The sequence below is a fragment of the Panthera uncia genome, chromosome A2 (genome assembly GCF_023721935.1).
Source record: "Panthera uncia isolate 11264 chromosome A2, Puncia_PCG_1.0, whole genome shotgun sequence".
In the NCBI taxonomy this organism is placed as follows: Eukaryota; Metazoa; Chordata; class Mammalia; order Carnivora; family Felidae; genus Panthera; species Panthera uncia.
The window spans coordinates 7629592-7649203 of record NC_064816.1 but is presented as its reverse complement, the minus strand read 5'-3'; the positions used below and the strand labels follow the sequence as shown (position 1 = coordinate 7649203).

The window sequence follows — 19612 nt, the reverse complement described above, 5'->3', positions numbered from 1 at the left end:
GACAGAGAGAGACAGAGCATGAACGGGGGAGGGGCAGAGAGAGAGGGAGACACAGAATCGGAAACAGGCTCCAGGCTCCGAGCCATCAGCCCAGAGCCTTACGCGGGGCTCGAACTCACGGACCGCGAGATCGTGACCTGGCTGAAGTCGGACGCTTAACCGACTGCGCCACCCAGGCGCCCCTCTGTCTCTCTTATAATAAATAAACAAACTTAAAAAATCCAGGATAATTTTATTAAAAAAAAAACAAAACAAAACAAAAAAAAACTAGCAAGCATTTTTGTAGTAACTGATGAGCTGACCCTAAAATTTATATAGGAACCTAAAGGATCTAGAACAGACAATCGAAGTCACAAAAGTGAAGGAATAACACTTACTATAAGCTACAATCATCAAGGTAAAGTGGTAGTCACACAAAGACATGAAGATTGATAGAAAAGAAATGAGAGGCAGAAAAACCCTTAATTTATCGTCAACTGATTTCCCACAGACTAACCAAAGAAGAAAAGAGTGGTCGTTTCATCAAATGGTGCTAGATAAAATGGATATCCATACGCAAAAAAAAAAAAATCTAGACCTGTATCTCAGACCACAGGTGGCAGTCAATTCAACCATGACCTTAAATGTAAGAGCCTTAATTACAAAACTTTTAGAAGAAAACATAGAAGAAAAGTCTTTGTGACTTCAGAGAGTTCTTAGATGTAATACCAAAACACCAATGCACGAACAAAAAAATTTGATAAACTGGATTTCATTAAAATTAAAACATTTTTGCATCTGAAGAAACACTACTGGGGGTGGGGGGAGGCAAACTGGAGTGTCTGGGTGGCTCAGTCTTGGTTAAGCATTTCAATCTTGGTTTTGGCTCAGGTCATGATCTCACGGTTTGTGAGTTTGAGCCCACATCAGGCTCTACGTAGACAGTGGATTCTTTCTCTCCTGTCTCTCTGCCCGTACCCTGCTCACGCTCTGTCTCTCTCAAAACAAATAAACTTAAAAAAAAAAAAAAAAAGGCAAACTGACTAGGGAACTGGCAGAAGATATTGTAAATTACATATTTGATAAGGAACATGTACCAAGAATATATAAAGAATTCTTTTTTTTTTTTTAAAGTGAAACTAGGAATTACTTAACAATTTTTTTAAATTTTTTTTTTTATTAACGTTTTTTGTTTTTTTCTTAATTTATTTTTGAGACAGGGAGAGACAGAGCATGAACAGGGGAGGGTCAGAGAGAGGGAGACACAGACACAGAATCTGAAACAGGCTCCAGGCTCCGAGCTGTCAGCACAGAGCCCGGCGCAGGGCTCGAACTCACGGACCGCGAGATCATGACCTGAGCCGAAGTCGGCCGCTCAACCGACTGAGCCACCCAGGCGCCCCTAAAGAATTCTTATAAAGAATTCAATTCAATGATGAGACAACAAACAACAAATTAATAACGGGCAAGAAATGTGAATAGACGTTCAACCAAAGAAGATACATGAATGGTGCATAAACATATGAAAAAATGCTCAACGTTATTAGTTACTAGGAAATGCAAATTAAGGCCACAGTGAGATACTGCTATACACCCACCAGGATGGATATAATCGAAAGGACAGATAACACCAACTGTGGACGAGAATATGGAGAAACTGGAACCGGTGAAATGGTATAACCACTTCAGAAAACAGTTTGGCAGTTTCTCAGAAAGGCAAACATAAACTTACCATATGACCCAGCAATCCCACTCCCAGGTATCTACCAAGAGAAATGAAACCATATGTCCGCACAAAGACACGTATGGAAACGTATGAAGTGTTTATAGCAACATTACTCATAACAGCAAAAAACGGAAACAACACAAATGCTCATCGGTTGGTGAGTGGATAAAGTGGGGTTCACCATACAAGGGAACAGAACTCAGGAATAAATAGCAATGACCTCTTGATACACAAACAACGTGGATGAGCCTCAAAAACATTTTAGCTGAAAGAAGCCAGATACAAAATGCTACATGTTACTGGACTCCATTTATATGAAATATGCAGAAAAGGCAAAATCTACAGAGACAGAAAGTCAATCAGCAGTTTCCTAGAGCTGTAGGAAGTAGTCAGAACAAACTGTAAACCAGGAGGAAGGGGATTTTGTGGATTATAGGACATTCTAAGATTGGTGTGTGGTAGTGAATACACAAGTCTATAAATTTACTACAAATCACTGAATTGCAGCATTCCTCTTAAGGGTAGGGAGGGAGCGCCGTCCCAGGCCCTACACACAATAAACCCCAGATACCTCAAGTGGCAAGAAGGAGAGTAAAAACAGGACAAAACAAAAGATTATAGGTGAATACTATGCGGATTTCAGGTTGGGGGAAATATCTGAAGAGCACTTTAAAAATCAGTAAAAAAAACCACTCGTAACTGATTAGAAATGGGCAAACAATGCAAAACATTCACAGAAAATATCAGAACGGTTAGTTAACTTGAACAAAATGCTCCACTGTAACAGCAATCAAAGAAACGCCTGTGAAAAGGTGGCAAAGCTTTTTAAGGCCCTGAAAAAAGCCTTTTAAGACACTTTAAGCCACAAGTGAAGGGGGAGTGACAGAGAGTCCCCATCTGGATGCTAATGATGGAGACGCCCCCTTATGAAACCGTTCCCTGAGTTATCCTTCCCAAGGAGGCAATCTGGAACGGAGAGAGGAATGAGGCTCTCCGTTTACAGCTTTGGCAACCAAGGAAATATCACCTCAACATGGCATAATTAAATGACTCAGAGAATTCACACAATAAATGCAACCATTTATGTTTCCAAAGAAGGAATTATAATGGGCGATAACGTACACGATCTAATGACCACAACTTCGCACGGATCTTTCTGGAGGGCGGAGCTTCAAATGTTGAGCACTTGAAAGGCAGCTGGTACAGTTGAGGATGGGAGTTTTAAATTCTATTTAATTTGATTAATTTAAGATTGAAAGAGTCACATGTGGCTAGGGGCTACCCTACTAGAAAGTGCAGCTCTAAAGCCCCAAATTTCAGCCAAGACTGGGGCCTCAGCTGCCCTGGGCCTGCTTCCTGCCCCACGCGGTGCCCACCCAGAGCAGGAAAGGATCACGATGCAAAGGGGTGACGGATGCCCAAGGTGTGGAAGTTACCACAACAAAGCACCGAGAGCCACGACGGCCAGGAAATGGACTCTTACCTCCTCCTCTTCTTCTGAGCCACTTTCTTCACTATCAGATCTTGGAGCTACTTCATACCTAGAAAAAACAGTCAAGATTTAATATACATCTCCCCAGAACCCATAGGATTTACTTTCCTCAACAAACTGGCTTGTTCCTAAAGGAAAGCCAAATCACCCCCCAGCTGCCAGTGCCCCTGGAACGAGGCCAGCTCAGGACCCCTGGCTGCATCTGAAAGTGAGGCCCCACTCACCCGGGGTTCATCTCAAGCCAGGCCTCTAGCTGCCCTGCTTTGGGGGCATCTGTGCCCGTGAGGATCTTCCCGCTCTCGACGTGGATAACTTTCACCGGGAGGTCACTCATTTGGCTGGTCTCATCCAGAGGCTGAAAAAGAGTCACATGTGTAACCGGAGATTCTGTGGTATCCGTACCTCAGGCTTCTGCCAACTAGGGCCAACTGGGGAAGCGCCCTCCCAACTCCATGCCCCCCAAAATGGCACCAAACATGGCCACTGGTTGTGAAAATGGATTAATGACATATTAATAATCCAGTAATAACACAGAATCACCGGATGACTGCTGCTTCCTCACGGTATTTCATTTTCAGATACGTAATACATTCACGTAGTTCAAAATCCACAAGGGTACGAGGTGCGGACCCGCCCCCGCCCCCATTCTCCGCCCCCAGGCCCCATCTGACAGCTCTCTGCACAGGTGCCTACCGGTGTCTGTTTCCCATGCACCCTTACAGACCGATTCCGTGCAGAAGACACAACGATTCATTTCTCTCCCTTTATACACAAATGACCACATTATTCACATTCTTCTGGCCCTTGATTCTTTCAACTGATACTCCCTTTGTAGACCTCCTCAAATATCCTCATCCTTTTCTGTTAAACAGCTAACTAGAATATTTGAAACACAAAACAACTACCTTCCTCTTACCAACAAATACGGAATTTCTCAGTTTCTCATTTTGAGATGTCAACATTGGAAGAACATTTCCCCCCTCCATTTGCTCCTTAGAATTTCCTGGAGAAAACCTCCAAGAGGAGGAGGAGGTTCTTGTTTAAACTTTCGTTTGCATCTTCCAGGAACTGATCCCCGCCCCCTCGGCCCCTCTAAGTGTCACACTCACCGTCAACATGGCCCACACTCTAGGTAGAGATGAGCTTCCTAGGTAGAGACTGCGACCAATCTCCCCCTCAAAGCTGCCCGCCATGGAAGGTGACAGTAACCACCTGTCACATGAATAGGCTCTGCGGACTGCCTGCATCAGTCCCAATCAGTGGCTTTCACCCCCCAAATGCTCCCCAGGAGTGGCTAACAGGGCTGACGCCTGCACTTCTCCCTACCCCCAAATTCTGATTCAACTGCTCTGGGCCTTTTTAAAAAGCTCCCAGGCAATTCACATGTGCCGAGGCTGAGAACCACTGGCTGAGATCAAGCACAAGTCACGGTCACCACTGAGTGATGCTACTGTAAGCAAATAGGAGGCGCGGCCACAGGTTACCCAACAGAACTCCCTTTACTGCACTCTTCTGCCCTAGGACTTTTTCCCCTGAATGCCCCACATGGCCTTACGAAGGCTTTCTGCCGTAGTAAAATGCCAGCCCACATTCTCAAAATTTCAATATAACATTTAAGATAGAAATCTCATGAAGTAAATACGTATCTGTGTTCATTGCCAGTCACTCCCATCAGGAATCTGGCCTACAGGAAAAGGTATGCATCTGCTATGGACTGAATGGTGTCCCCCCCACCTTGCCCCCAAGAATTTGAATGCTGAAGCCCCAACTTTCCAGTGTGGCTCTACATGGAGATGTGGCCTTTGGGGGGTAATGAGGGTTCACTGAGGTCACAAGGGTGGGACCTTCAGGATGGGACAGTGCCCCCGTAAGAGACAGCAAAGCTTGCTCTCTCGCCTCATATGGGGACACAGCAAGAAGGCAGCCATCTATAAGCCAGGAAGAGAGCCCCACCAGGAACCGACCTTGCTGCACTTTGATCTTGGATTTACAGCCTCTAGAACCGTGAGAACATAAGTCTGCTATTTAAGCCAGCCAGGCCATGGTGTTTTGTAAGGGCAGGCCAAGCTGCCCAGGAGAGAGCATCAGAAGGTACCGTACAAGAAGGCTCTTCACAACAGCGTGTGCCACAGGAGTAAGGGAACATGGGAAAGAGCCACCAGTAGGGAAGGAGCAGGGGGTGGTACATCAAGACCAAGCAGTGCAGGACCTTCCAGACAGTTACGAATAGGAAGCGAACTAAACTACCAGTCTGAAAGCTGAATGAGATTCCAATACATCGAAATGATAAAATTAAAACAGAATGAATGGCCTGATATGGACAGTGGCCCAAGATACTGTGCTAAATGGAAAGAGTCTAGCTTAATGTCCAGATTGCCCCAAGTGGTCTTACAACAACCCAAAAAAGGACACAGGCATAAAGATTCCTGGAAGTGCAGGGAAGACCAACCAGGGCTCAACATGCAGGCTCGTGAGAGCAGGTGCCACAGGGGCTTCCGCTTCTCATCAAACCATTTAGGTATTTTCTGCAAGAAATACTACATTTTGGCAACACTGCAAAGAATAAGGAGAGCGTGTGTGAGCTAATGTGGGAAGACGTCAGAGACAGAATGCAAAGCTGGAAAAAGAAAACCATCTGGTGGCTCACATACAGAAAAGGCCCCAGAGCCAACACCCCGACGCTTACTCACACTTTTCCTCTGGGAGGTGGGAGTGAGGAGGGCGTGGGGGCGGGCGGTGGGAAAGGAAACGCCTCTTATTTACGTCTGTCCCTTTGAAACGTCCTTCTCCCAAATGAGAGTACTGAGTGAGAATGGCTGCTTTTGGGAGGCGGGTAGGAATGTGGTAGAAAAAACGGTGCGTGGGGACAGCAGCCCCTCCCTGAGTGGGCCACTTTGCCCAGTTCTGACTTTTAGAAGCAGGCTAGTCACGTTTCACATACGAAATAAATGATGAGTAAATAAGTAAAACCAACAAGGATGGAGGAACCCACACTAATGGGAGCACAGAGAAAAACTAATCCAAGTAACTTTCAGGGTGGGGTGGCGCAGAGCAGGAGAGAGAGGGAGAGAGGAGGAGAGAGGGAGGGAGAGAATCTCAAGCAGGCTCCAAGACCAACGCGGAGCCCAACATGGGGCTTGATCTCATGACCCTGGGATCATGACCTGAGCCGATATCGAGTTTGATGCTCAACTGACCAAGCCACTCAGACGCCCCCTCCAAGTAACTTTCAAATGCAGTATTTGAAGCACACAATTTCAGGCTGAATAGCTCCAAACACAAACTAAAGTAGCCAGGAGGCTTCCTTTGCAGAAGGGTGCAAGTTAGCAATTCTGAATTACTTCCTGTATGTTCTAAGACTGAGCAAATAAGGAAATATAGCATGGCTAACGGAAGCCAGGTTTCAGGCTGTTACGGTATGGAAAGAGAGAAGGATACACACAGAAGTATCCATGTGAACTGAAGGTTCTGAATATATAGAACTAGTGATGCAGATATAAACTGATTTCCTAGATCTTTTTGCTAAGAGGGCCTAGAAGCAATGACAACCTGTACCAATAATCACATCTAAAGAGAGATCTTGATGGCCGCCTAGCTGGCTCAGTTAGTTAGTAGAGCATGCGACTCTTGATCTCAGGATCGTGAGTTCAAGCCACACTTGGGTGTAGGGCTTGCCAACTTACCTTACTTACGTATAGAATAAACAGAAATGGAGACAGAGAAAGAAAGAGAGATCTTGTTTTTTTACATAGTCTTCTCTGGTAAAAAGAACCAAGGCACCGTGGAGAAATGACTGACTTCCAGGGTTTGGGCCAAGAAAGCAGAAGATGAACTTGGGCCATTTCAGTGTGCAAGAAGTAAGGAAGCCCTCAAAAGACACGTGAGCCAATCTGAAGGGGCTCCTACTGGCCCAAATTCAAACAATTTGAACTTCAAGATAATGACCGTAAGGATTAAACTAAAACAGAATCCTATGAGTTGGTACAAGGGGTTGGCAAACTGTTCCAAGAGCCACAGGGGAAAGAAGACAAAAAGCTTTTCCTTCCTGTAGAAAGTCATCTACAAAATGCAGAAGAAATCAGGGTGGATGGGGGGAGCAGGAAATCACCATAACGTAACCATCGTGGCAAAAACGGATACAGGCGGAGGTCATTAATGGATACAGAAGCTAGTGGGTAGAAGTTTGAGGAGTTAAAATATGTTTAAAGAGCCTCCAGTACCTCCCCAGAAGGTACTTAATAATCACAAAATGAGAAACAGTAACTTTTCAGCAGAGATGCCCTGGCAGACACCAAGGGATCAAGGTCAATGTCACCAGTGACTGAAGAAGTCTACGCCATGCACTCTCGACGTGACGCACGGAGAAGAACACAGCGTCACTTCTGGGTCTTGTTGCCAAGAACACATAACCTGAATCTAGCCAAAAGAGAAATAGCAAGTCAAACCCAAACTAAAAGCCTTTATAGGAAATACTTGGCTTGTTCTCTTCAGAAATGCCAAGGTCAGAAAAGGCTAAGAAGTGAGGAGCTGTTCAAGATCAAAGGAGACCAGACAGACCGTCACTGAATGAGACGCTCGGCCACGGAGTCGTCGTGAAGGACACTAAAGGGACAGCTGGCCAAACCTTAATAAGAGCTGTGGATCTGATCATAGTATTATTGCATCCATGGAAAAGACAGACCTTGTTTTTAGGAAATATAGTGCGGGGTAAAGGGCTGTCCTGTCTGCATCTCCCAAACGGTTTTGGAAAAAGTGGTGTGTGGAAACAGGGAACCCAGGTGAGGAGTAGGCAGGAATCCTGTGGCCTGTAATTATGAGAGAGTGAACACTGAAAAACAATGGCATGTGCAAAGGAAAAAAGTCTGGAAGCAAACACACCCAGGAGTTAACCACGTACCCTCCTGGGGGTGGGGTTGAGGAGGGGTGGGACGTGGCAGGGGACAGATGTGGATTCTTACCACTGTCACAGAGCTCTGGTGAGCTTTAAACAGCTATAAAAATGTAAAGGAGGAAATAGATCGAAGCTCCCAGGGCTGGGCTGGCATTTCCAGGAAGCCCCTGATTCCTCACCTCGCCATCAGGTCCGATTGCAGGCGTCTGTCCTTCTGCGTTTTCTGCCTTCTGGAAGTAAAGAGGGAGACATGGTCACTCCCTGCCTGGGGAGGCAGCGGCACCCGCACCAAGACAGCTGCTCGGGTCCCATCAGGAGGGCAGGCACGGGGCGGGGTCCCAGCACACCTTCTTTTTCTTTTTCTTCTTTTTCTCCTTGGCGACCTGGGCAGCCTTGTGCTGCCGCACCAGCTCTGTGAGGTTCGCCACGTACTCGTCCGTCTGCTGCAAGAGGTAGGCCAGGCGTTTGTCCTTTTTCTGGTCGATGAGCTTGCGGTAGCCCTCCTCATCTTCAGCCTGCAGAACGGCAAGGTTATGGCGTTTGCTTGCAAGTGACACATGCTCGTCCATTAGCGCCCACGGCAGGGAACCCGGGGTCAAGAAGGCCACTGGGGGTTGCTAACCGGCCACCAGCCCGCACTAAGGGAGTGTTGGGCCTCCACCACGGCCGTGCTGCATACACACCCTCCACGTAGCTATCGACTCCCCCGGCAGTATTTCCTCAACCTCTACCCAGGGCGGACCCTGAGGGGGCCTGCTAGACAGACATGCTTCTGCCAGAGGTCATCTGAAAAGGCCAACAGCAAGTCTTGGCCCCTGTGTCCACAGATACACCCCAAATCCAACACTCTTTCTGGTCTGGGCCATTTTACCGTCACAGACGCGTGCAGCAAGCCCCTCCTGGCTTTCTGATAATAAACCTGATCATGTCACCCCCAGTTTATAGCCTCCTGTGGCTCCCACTCATGCTCAGAATTAAATCTAAAGCCTTCCTCATGGCCTGCAAGGCCCAACAGGACTGCCCTAGGGACTCTGGCATCACTCATGCCCTCACCACGCTATTCTAAGGGCTGCCTGCTGTGCCTCGCACTTGGCTTTCTGCCACTTCAGGCTCTTAACCTTGGTTCCTCTATCCCTGGGAGGCACTTCGTCCAGGGAGTCATGCCACCCTCCCAGAACACCCCATAAACCCCCACTCCCTCGTCCCGCCTCTTTCTTGTCAGTGTACTTCACACCATCCAAAATGATCTAGTTGGTTCCGCCTGGGCACCTGCCTCTCTAGGGCCAGTGGGGGCAGCCGTGAGGGTAGGGACTGCACGCTTCTTACTCCTGTGGCCATGTGCCTAGAGCAGGGCCTGCCAATATCTGCCCAGCTGGAGAATCGCCTCTGAATAGCCAGACACAAAGGGTGGGACGGAGGACAGGGATCACATCGGTCACTCTCGAACCTGGAGTCAGTGCCCCCTCCCTTTTCTGGGCAGAACACAGAGCCACAAGCTAGCCAGCCTAAGGTCTTCTGATCACTGGTGGAATGAAGAGGCAAAGGTCTCAGACCAGGTCTCTTGGAGGCCCAAACCCAAGCCCGTTCTTTCTCTCTGTCCCAACGCTAACTCGAGCAGTCAACCGCCTCAGCAGAACACAGGGTCATCGATCCCTGGTGTCTGTCACACCCAAAGCACACACAAAGGGACACGACGTCACGAAGGCAGGACTTTACCATGAGCCTCCGCATTCTCTCTTTCTCAATCCTTTCGTTTTCCTTCTTCTGTTCCCTCTCCGTGTTGGCGTGGTACGTGGCCACGGCCTTCGTGAGTTTCTGGATTTTGCCTGTGACCGATCTGTGATATTCTTTGAAATCCTTGGCATGCTGCAGAATGCTGTTGAGGTATTCCTGCAGGAACACACACAGAAAAGAGGACTGGCTATTCCACAGGCTCACTACAGTGTTGCCCCAGCCGAGACAAAACTTTAAAGGCAGTTGGTTTAAAACCAAGAGGACATAACCAAAACAGTACCAGGACACCGTCTGCCTATGCGGTTCGGCGTTCTCTGGACAAGGAAACACTCCATGCCGGTGACCGGTGGGAAGGGCCCTCCCTCGTGTACAACAGGGCAAGCCGCCTTGCTGGAGCCACCTGGCACTGAACGTAACCACTTCGAAACGCTCTGACCCTCCAACCAATTATTCCACTGCCAGGAATTTACTTTAAGGAAAACGAGCAGACATTGGCCAACAGAATTCAAATACAAGAATGCCCAGTTTAGCGTTCTCTTTAACACTGGAAGGTTGAGAACATGCTACCTGTGCCCGCACAGGAAAATGGTTGCAGAAGTTACTGGATGCCGGACACACTGAGGAACACAACATACGTGTTAAAAATCACGCTTCCACAATAATTAAAGACAGAACGTGTGTACGTATTTGTTTACAGGTGGCTACTTTACTTCTAATTATTCTGTGCACGCACAAGAAAGCTACCTGGAATGATATATACCAAAAACCCTTGCTAACAGTGGTTACCAGTATTAGATAGGGAGTAAAGACCTTTAGAAAATGTAAATGAGCAAATGGGGCACCTGGGTGGCTCATTCGGTTAAGCATCCGACTCCTGATTTCAGCTCAGCTCATGAGCTTGTGGTTTATGGGTTCAGGCCCTGTGTTGCACTCTGCAATGGCAGTATGGAGCCTGCTTGGGATTCTCTCTCCTTCTCTGCCCCTCCCCCACTCTCTCTCTCACTCTCTCTCAAAATAAAATTTTAAAAACTTACCAAAAAAAAAAAAAAAAAAAAAAAATGGAAATGAGCAAATAAACAGAATCATCCCCACATCCTACTCCAGACAGATTTGGTCTTCCTGACTGGTCTTGTGAAAGTAAAGTCAGATCACGGCCTCCTCTGCTCAGGACCCTCCACGGCTCCCCCCTCACTCAGAGCAAAGGCCCAAGTTGTGCCCTCGGCCCAGAAGCTCTGCCCGTCACCTCCCCATCCTCCCCTTCTCCCCACACTGGGATCCCTGCTGGTCAGAGAACACAGGGCACATTCCAGCCCCAGGGCCTTTGCATCTTCTCCTGGATCTGCAAAGTTGCTTGCCCACATGTCCCTGTGGCTACCCTCCCTCAGGTCTCCACTCAGATCCACACTGTGTAAACAGCCCCTCCGTCACCCTCCATCCACCCCTGCTTTGCGCCTCCTCATATTCCACCACCTCCCAACGTGGTATATGTGATTATGGCCCGTCTTCCCACTGCCGTTTGGTTTTGTCCACGGACATACTCTCGGTGCCCAGAATACCGTTACGGCGAGCAGAAAAGACAAACAGGCAGCACGCTCAGACACAAACCAAACGAGACTCCACAGCGTGCAAGCTCAGCCGAGCCTCGCGCTGGGTGGGGCCCCCGCACCTGGTGCTTCTGCCGGCGCTTGCGCTCCTGCTCGATCTTCTGCTGCTTCTCCAGCTTCTCGGTGATGCGGGCCTCTCGCAGGGACTGACGCTTGCTGCGCTTGTAGGCCTTGGCATTGAGGGCCGTCTCCAGGGCGGTGTCCCTCCTCATGCACACCACCACCTCCTGTCGCAGCTTGAGGAAGACAAGACGCGCACAACTCCGTCAGGTCCACGAGTAACTACACATCCCAAGCTAGACAGAACGCCACTCTGGATTTCCGGAAGGATCCTTGCTAAATGCCACCTGGAGGGGGCCCATGGGTAGCGCAAGCACAGGTCAGGAGACAACTGCTTTTGGACACCCAGCAGAAGGTTCTCTCACACCTTCAGAGGTCTCCAGCTTCGCCTATCGTCAATCCCACAGAAAATACTTCTTACGGGTCATTCAAAATTAAAGCACCCTCAGAAACAGGCCCATTTTTAAGTCTACTGTTTCAAAATGCGATGTGGTGTCTTAGGGAAGACGCACAACTACTCATCCCAAGAACGGCTACTGTCCCACCGCTGTGCACGGCACGAGAGGAGAGATGCGCAGCCAGCTAATGAGGACGCAAGGACACTGCTGCTCTCAACGTCAAGGCGCATTTAATAACTGCCTGGCAAATAGGAGAAAAGGCCCTTTTCCTCAAGCAGCAGGCCTGCACCTGTGCCCACCTGCCTCTGGAAGTTCAGCAGCCTGAGGGCCTTGAGCTCAATGGTCGCTTTGGTTCGCAAATCCCCGGCCAGGGACCCGGGAAGGTTTTCAAGTTCCTGAATTCGGTGTGCGATTCGAGCCTGCAGCCTGGGATACAGAGACAGAAGAAAAGAGCAGTGATGAGAGATCTTGTCTATTCACGGGAGCTCCTCTGTTCCCTCTCTTTAAAGGTGGAGCTTCAGGAGAACCTACCTCTCAAGGAAGGCAGATCCCGGTGATGAGACAAGAAATAGCTCAATAAAGGATGCCAGCCACAGCGCACAACACATAAAGAGGACAGGCACAGAAACCAGAACCCGACAGGGCACACCTGCCTTCTGACATCCCAGCAGTGTGAGCGGCTTATGGAGGCAGACCAGCGTCTCTACCCCAGCCCTGGGTCTCTAATTCACCTAGGGAGAATGCGCAGAGCAACCCTACAGGCTTGGTCTTAAAGTTCAAATGCGATAATCCCCCTTCGCAGTGTTTCGCATATTTATTAAGCACCTACTGTGTGCCAGGGACTGACCCAGGTGTTAGACCTTAGCACTAAACAAGACTAACAGGGATATTTGTTATTCTCATAGAGCTCACAAGCTTATCAACAAGACAGGCCATAAAGCAGTTAAAAATGTTTACACTGATTCCAGAGAGTACCATGTACTCTGAGAAGGGAGCTGGAAGTGAGGGAGGTGGACAGGGCCACTTTGGGCAGGTGACCTCAGCAATTAGGCCTAAATTAGCCAAAGAATCAAGCCCAGCCTCTGTAAAGGCCCTGGAGCAGTAATGAGTCTAACTTACTCAACAGAAAGAGGAACAGGGAGAGTGGAATAGGCAAGGACAAAGCCTCGGGCAGGGACTAAAAACAAAAAGGCGCTTCCTGGATGGGCAATGGGACACTAATCGCAGATTTGAACCTGGAGAAGAGATCTAAAGAAGTCACTTAGAAGAGACTTCACACTGCCGTGTGGCAAACAGACTGCACCACTGAGGGTGTATAGGTGGGGCAGACCAGGTGGCTGCGTCCACAGTGTGAAGAAGGCCACCAGTTCCTGGGACGGAGGAGGAAAGCTGAGATGAGGACACGGAGGGTGAGGGAGGGCGAGCGATAGTCAAGGGGCTGCAGGGTCTGGCCCAATGAGCTGCTGCCGGGTGCGTGGAACAGAGACTGGAAGGAAACGGTGGAGGGAGGGACAGGAAGACATCCGGAAAGGCCACGTTTAAGCTGTCTAAATGCAGCTGGAGGGGAGGTGCCTGGGTACAGGGGTGGGAGCTCCGGAGCACATCACAGCTGGGGAGGCATTCTGGAGACTGTTACTGGGCAAAGATTTCCTGATACATCTGGGGATTACGGCGAACGAGGCCCAGCCCTCCCTCATGGAGCTTACATTCGTCAAGGGAGGCCAGCCCTGAATAAGTTATCAATGCAATGGAAAAAAGGGGGAGGGAGGTACAGGGTGCTCAGGAGGCAAATCTGAGGTGCCCCAGCAGTATGGGACAGAGTGATTCAGACCTGCTGTGTGCCTGGCACCGCAGCCAGCCCCTGGCACCCAGAAGGCCTTGGCAAAGCAGCCAACAACTAGTGATGTTTGGGAAGGGCCCATCACAAAGCTTGACCGGTTGCTTGTGGAGTGTTCATGAGCCGAACATCAGCAAGGAGAAACGGGCACTTCCATTCCCACACCTACTGGGACAGCCTCTGCAGAGGGCCATTTTGCAGACTCTCGGAAAATTTCCCTGCATGTGTCCCCCATACCCAAGCAATGGCCGTTTTATGGATTTATTCTGACACATGTGCATACAGTACTATTTTAACAAAAGATTGGGGGCGGGGATTCAAAACAACCTGACATCCCTTATTACAGCTGAATAAATTATGGTATAGCCCCCAGGTAGATACTATGCGTGCAAAAAAGGAAACCTCACTGGGGCACCTGGGAGGCTCAGTCGGCTAAGTGTCTGACCCTTGATTTTGGCTCAGGTCATGATCTCACAGTTCCTGAGTTCAAGCCCCACATCAAGCTCTGCAATGACAGTGTGGGGCCTGCTTGGGACTCTCTCTCCCTCTCTCTCTGCCACCCACCCCCCACAAAGCACACACTCACTCTCTCTCAAAATAAATAAACTTAAAAAGAGAGAAAGAAAGAAAAGCTCACTTTGTACAAACAGAGAATGATCTAAGCTATGCTCCCACGGAGGAACGGTGTGCACGCCATGGAGTACCTGGGACCACAGGGCTGCCCAGGCATTCACCAGATTTCTCTGGAAGGATATGTACTTATACAGAGAAGCAGGCAGCTGGTGACAGCTCTCTGGTCACATACCTCACTGCTTTCAGAACAGTGAGCCAAACTGACACGCATCAGGGCCGCCCCGAGTGAGGGGCCCCAGGCAGCCGCTCCCTCACCTGTACTCCCGCTCCTGCAGGATCTCCACAGGGTCCAGGCCCCGAGGCTTCTGGATGGGGGTGATGCGGCTCTGCTTCTGGTGCAAGGGCACCATGGGGGCAGGCTGGGCAGGCTGCCCCGGCGACTGTGTCTGGGGCGGCATCACCGGGGAGGCGGCGGGCGGGACGGCAGGGGGCGCTGGTGAGGGGCGGCCCGTGGGCTGTGGGGGGATCAGCTTCTGAGGTGTGCTCGTGGGGGCAGCAGCATTCGCCATGGGTCCTGGGGGCGGTGGGGGAAAGAGGGGTCAAGCGGCGATGACAGAGCTTTGAATTCTGGCTTGATTCCAGGGGTAAATGAAGAGCCTGCCGGGCACTCCCTGCCCCGGTGACAAGCTCGTCCCTGTGGCTGACTAAGCCCGTGCAGGCTGCCACGCTGCTTCCTGTTCAGGGGTCTCACTCCCTCCTGCTTCCTCTAGATCTCAGCGTATGTGCCGCTTCCCGAAGGCACGCCTGCTCAAGCACCGCTCACAGGTTTGGTCTTGCCGCGTATGGCCTCCTAGGACCAGAGGTTCCCGGACCGTCATCCGGTGCCAAAGGAAGCCTACTGAGGCAATTAGCTCTTCAGTGCCCATCACTAAACCTCGTCCTTCGAGAGGATGAGGAATGAGTCCGTTTTGCCCATGCTTCATCCCAACAGATGTGCCTCTCCAATACTTAAGACCACGTTTTACACAGAACACAGAGACTGCGCACAGAAGAAATGGAACCCTGAGCCACCCTGTCACCCTGCCTGCCTCCCACAGCACTGGGGGATATTCTCAGGAGGCCAGGGGGTCACATGTGGCCTCCAGGCTCGGAGGCCCAAATTCTGAAGGCTGGTATTCATGGCTACAGCAATGCCGCCCCACAGCCTCGCTGCAGTCATACAATGGACTCGCTCATCAGTACCCTTCTCTTCTTGGTAAAGACAGCCCAGGATCACCACGACCCACAGGACAAGGTGGGGTGGGAATCATGCAGTGGAACCAAACTTAAACCTCTGGGAACGGACCAGGGACAGATAGACCCAAGAAGGCAGAAAGAAGCAAGGACTTGGGGCGCCTGGGTGGCTCAGTGATTTAAGTGTTTGACTTCAGCTCAGGTCATGACCTCCTGGTTTGTGAGTTTGAGCCCCACATGCTGTCAGCATGGAGCTGGCTTGGGATTCTCTCTTTCTCTCTCTCTCTCTGTCCCTCCCCCACTCATGCTCACTCTCTCTCAAAATAAATAAACTATAAAAATATATGTATTTAAAACAAAGAAAACTAAACGGCAAGGACTTGTTCTCAGTCCCCTCTCGGGTTCTGCATGGCGCAAGCTCGTGAAGAGCAGGGAACAGGCACGCCACCAAGACAGAGGAAACTTACCTTCAGGCCAAGGCTTGGGAGGCCCTCCGGGGGGCTGACCTGGCATCCCAGGGGGCACACCTGAGGGTCCTGGGGGGGGCATGTTGGGCCCTCCCATACCTGCACACGGGGAGAAACAAGAGAATAAAAGGCATCCTGTGTTTATGCCCGCATCCACCCGCACGGGCAGTCCTGGCTCCAGGGGACACAGCCAACAACAGCCCCTCAGTGTGGACGAGAGGTCGGGGTGGGGGGAGGAGAGCGGAGAGGCGGCGGGAGGAACTCGCATCGCGCTGGCAGCCCCGCTTGCCCGAGCGCCGAGTGCTGACGCCGCGCTGTCTCTGGGGGGACGCACGCGGGCGGCACGGCCCAGGTCGGCTGACACCGGTGTCCATCCCGGTCGGTTCGCTCAGTCCCCTTCCCACCCCAAGCGCTGTGGACGGTGGGTCTTACCGTGAGGCCGGCTGTAATTTGGAGGTGCCGGTCCTGGACCTGGCCCGGGGCCGGGGCCGGGGCCGGGGCCGGGCCCCGTTGCGGACACAGAGGGTGGAGGTAGCGTTGGCATCTGCTGCTGCATCCCGGGCATCGGCCGCTTCCCCTGCACCGCCATCTGCAGGTGGTCGGGGAGGGGCTGGCCCCTGGCCAGCATCTTGTAGGCCATGATCTGGGCTCTGAGCTGATGCAGCTGGTTCTGGTTAAACGGAGTCGGGCCCCGGTTCTGCTGTCCCAAAGCCTGGGGATCGGCGCCGTCCAGCGGGGCCCCTCCCGGCCCAGAGGACATCTGTGGGCCTGAGGATGGGCCGCTGGCTGGAACCGGACTGGAGGCGTGCTCGGAGCCACCCAGAGGGGAGGGGTAACCTGTGGGGCCACGTGGATCCAAGTGGTCACTCGGCAACACACATTCTAGGACGTCTAAGGCAAAGACGGCAACCTTTCGGCTGCGCTGACACCAGCTCCTATCTTGAGACGGGGGTGGCCAAGGGACTCTACTCCTGTGATTCAAATGACAAGTGCCCAGAGAGAGGACACGCGCTGGCAGCCCGACCAGCGGCCGGCACAACTGGTTTGGTGTTGGCTCAGCTTTCAGCAAGTCGCCAAGGGTCAATGCTGGGATGTTACACAGATCCAGGCCTCCCTCAGGCCCGCCCCCTGCCCCTCAGCTAGGACAGAATGCTCCTCTGACCCCCATGTAGAGCCCCTGGGCGCAATGAGCTTCCCACCGATAAGAGGAAATCACATACTCCATCAATTCTCAAGCTGCCCTGTTCAGAAAAACCACCTGGAAGGCTTGTTAAAGCAGAGCCCCACCCCCACCCCAAGATTCTGTCGCAGAAGCTAAAGTGGGGCCCGGGAAGGTGTATCCTTAATATGCTCCTGGGTAGCTTGGGAGCTGCCAGCCCGAGGCGCCCACTCTGCTCAGCCCCCATCTAACCTCCGGTGCTTCACATGTATCCACCCCTTTGGCGTCCCCACTCCCGGGGCTGCTCAAAGACAGACTGGCCTGAGACGGGCACCAGCCAAGCCCAACCCCAAGCCCAACAGTCTCCCAAGGGCTGAACTGTCCCGGGTCTACCCTGTTTGTGCCTACGGGAGACCCAACTAGAAAAATGACCTCAGGGCACCCAGGGGGACAACACATACAAGGAAAGAAGAGTAATCAAACGGTACCTTGGGAGTGCTGGTCCATGGGGCTTGGCGGGGGCCCCATCCCTGCGTGGGCCCCCGACCGCATCCCCATTCCCTTCATCTGGTTGTAGCGGGGATCATCCGACATGCCCTTCTCGTGCATGGACTCCATTGGCTGTAAGAGGGGACGATGAAAAGGCAAGATCAGCGAGAGGGAACAGGAAGAGGCAGGACGCAAAGGGCCACCCGAGAGAAGTTCAGTGCCACTGAAAATGTCCACCCAAGGTCGCCATGGTATATACTGAATCGCCAACGTGACCAAGCAGCTTAGGTCCAAGCTACGGTCCTGATACCTACACTAAGTGCCAAGTAGATGCATGAAGCAATGTCACACAGCGATGGCTGACCACTTAGGCGGCTAGAGGTCTGGAGGCGAAGGGACAGATGGATCAGGACGCCAGGAGACAGTTTCAGATGGCCAACATCCCATGAGGAAAGGACATGAGCTCCTGGTGAGGAGCTGTTTATGACTGGGACACCAAGCTCCCCATTAATTGTCACAAGGAGACCTGGTGACAAGTCTTTGGATCAGGAACCCTCTTCCTTGGGAGACTGTAAGTCAGAGGGACAAAGAGAAATTTCTGCCTATAAGTATGGTTACACTACACTAGGTGTCCTCGCTGATCTGAGATCAGCCTCCAGCCTACTAGTTGGGAGGAAAGCTGTCTGTGGCATGGTTCCATCCCTCCTGAGAGGCACATCGGTCCTCTGTGGAGCGATGATGCCCATTTTCCCTCAGCACTAAGTACTTCCCCTATTGCAATAGCTGGTGAAGGGGACATCTTCCGGGACCCTTCCAGGACACTGCTAGGCCCTGACTGGCCCAAATATCCCGGTCTCCGGGAACAGTCTAATGGGTGGCCCAGCTGACTACAACCCAGTGTGTGCCATGAGAGAAGGAAGATGGGACGAAGAGAGGGTGCTTGGCTGGGACCACGAGGAGCAGCTTCATACGCAGGAAGAGGGTGCAGCCCTCGGGAAGCGAACTTCTCCGCAGACGAGGAGTGTCCCGCTACCCCTGGGCCCTGGCTCCTAACACTGTGCAGGACAAATGGTAGGTGTGGGGTGTGTGCCAGTGATAAGAGAAAAAAAAAACAAAATGGGCAGAGAGGGAAAGAGGAGGCTGTGCTGGAGAAGCCAGACTAAATCAGTGAGGGGAGGGAGGGGGCTGGTTCACCAACAGCTTCCCAGGAAGTGACAAGAAAGATACTGTTGCCAGAAATGTGTGGGAGGGGCACCTGGGTGGCTCAGTAGGTTGAGCGACCGACTTTGGCTCAGTCATGATCTTGGGGTTCATGAGTTCAAGCCCCATGTCGGGCTCTATGCTGACATCTCAGAGCCTGGAATTGCTTCGGATTCTATGTCTCCCTCTCTCCCTGCCCCTCCCCTGCTCACACTGTCTCTTCCTCTCAAAATAAATAAACATTAAAAAAAAATAAAAATAAAAAACGTGTAGGAGATGGGGAAGGCAGGGAGGACCCAGAGGGACAAGATGGCTCTGCCATGGACACAGTGAAGGACCATTTCTCTGAGAGCCTACTTCCTCATCTGTAAAATGGGCACAATAACCACCTACACCTAATGGGTGGGGCAGCGGTGGAGGGGGGGGGGGAGATTAAGTGGAATGGGGTACAAACACATGGATGGCCCTGGTAGGGAGGCTATGGGGGTCAACACAGAACCCTGACCTCCAGGCCACACACTCTGCATATTCCGCGAGGGTCTCCTGTGGTTTCTGAGACTTGAACACATCACCTTTTCCTTTAGATGCTAATACATATAAGAGGATGTTTCCTCGCTTCCCCAACCACCACCCAGGAACACAGGGAGAAAGAAAAACTATTTGTGTTGGGAGGCTTTTTTTACACCCCATTGGCAAAAAAGCCCCTGATCAGTTCAAGTAAGTCGTTATGACAGTGAGTGGCGCCCAAGCGCAGGATCGAGTAGGGACAA

The 19612-nt window shown here is 51.2% G+C and overlaps 1 protein-coding gene across 5 annotated transcripts in view; it reads right to left on the bottom strand.

Annotated features, from left to right (window-relative positions):
* SMARCA4 (SWI/SNF related, matrix associated, actin dependent regulator of chromatin, subfamily a, member 4) overlaps positions 1-19612 on the bottom strand; it is a 90557-nt gene that overhangs the window by 52956 nt on the left and 17989 nt on the right. For all 5 annotated transcript variants that reach the window (XM_049639849.1, XM_049639850.1, XM_049639848.1 and 2 more), the window contains exons 3-13: positions 17642-17774; positions 16427-16831; positions 15995-16093; positions 14610-14868; positions 12184-12310; positions 11489-11662; positions 9805-9978; positions 8436-8603; positions 8268-8318; positions 3422-3552; positions 3189-3246 (exon numbers count right to left, since the gene is read on the bottom strand). In XM_049639849.1, coding sequence (XP_049495806.1) covers positions 3189-3246; positions 3422-3552; positions 8268-8318; positions 8436-8603; positions 9805-9978; positions 11489-11662; positions 12184-12310; positions 14610-14868; positions 15995-16093; positions 16427-16831; positions 17642-17774 — 1779 coding nt within the window. The remainder of the gene's footprint in view (positions 1-3188; positions 3247-3421; positions 3553-8267; positions 8319-8435; positions 8604-9804; positions 9979-11488; positions 11663-12183; positions 12311-14609; positions 14869-15994; positions 16094-16426; positions 16832-17641; positions 17775-19612) is intronic.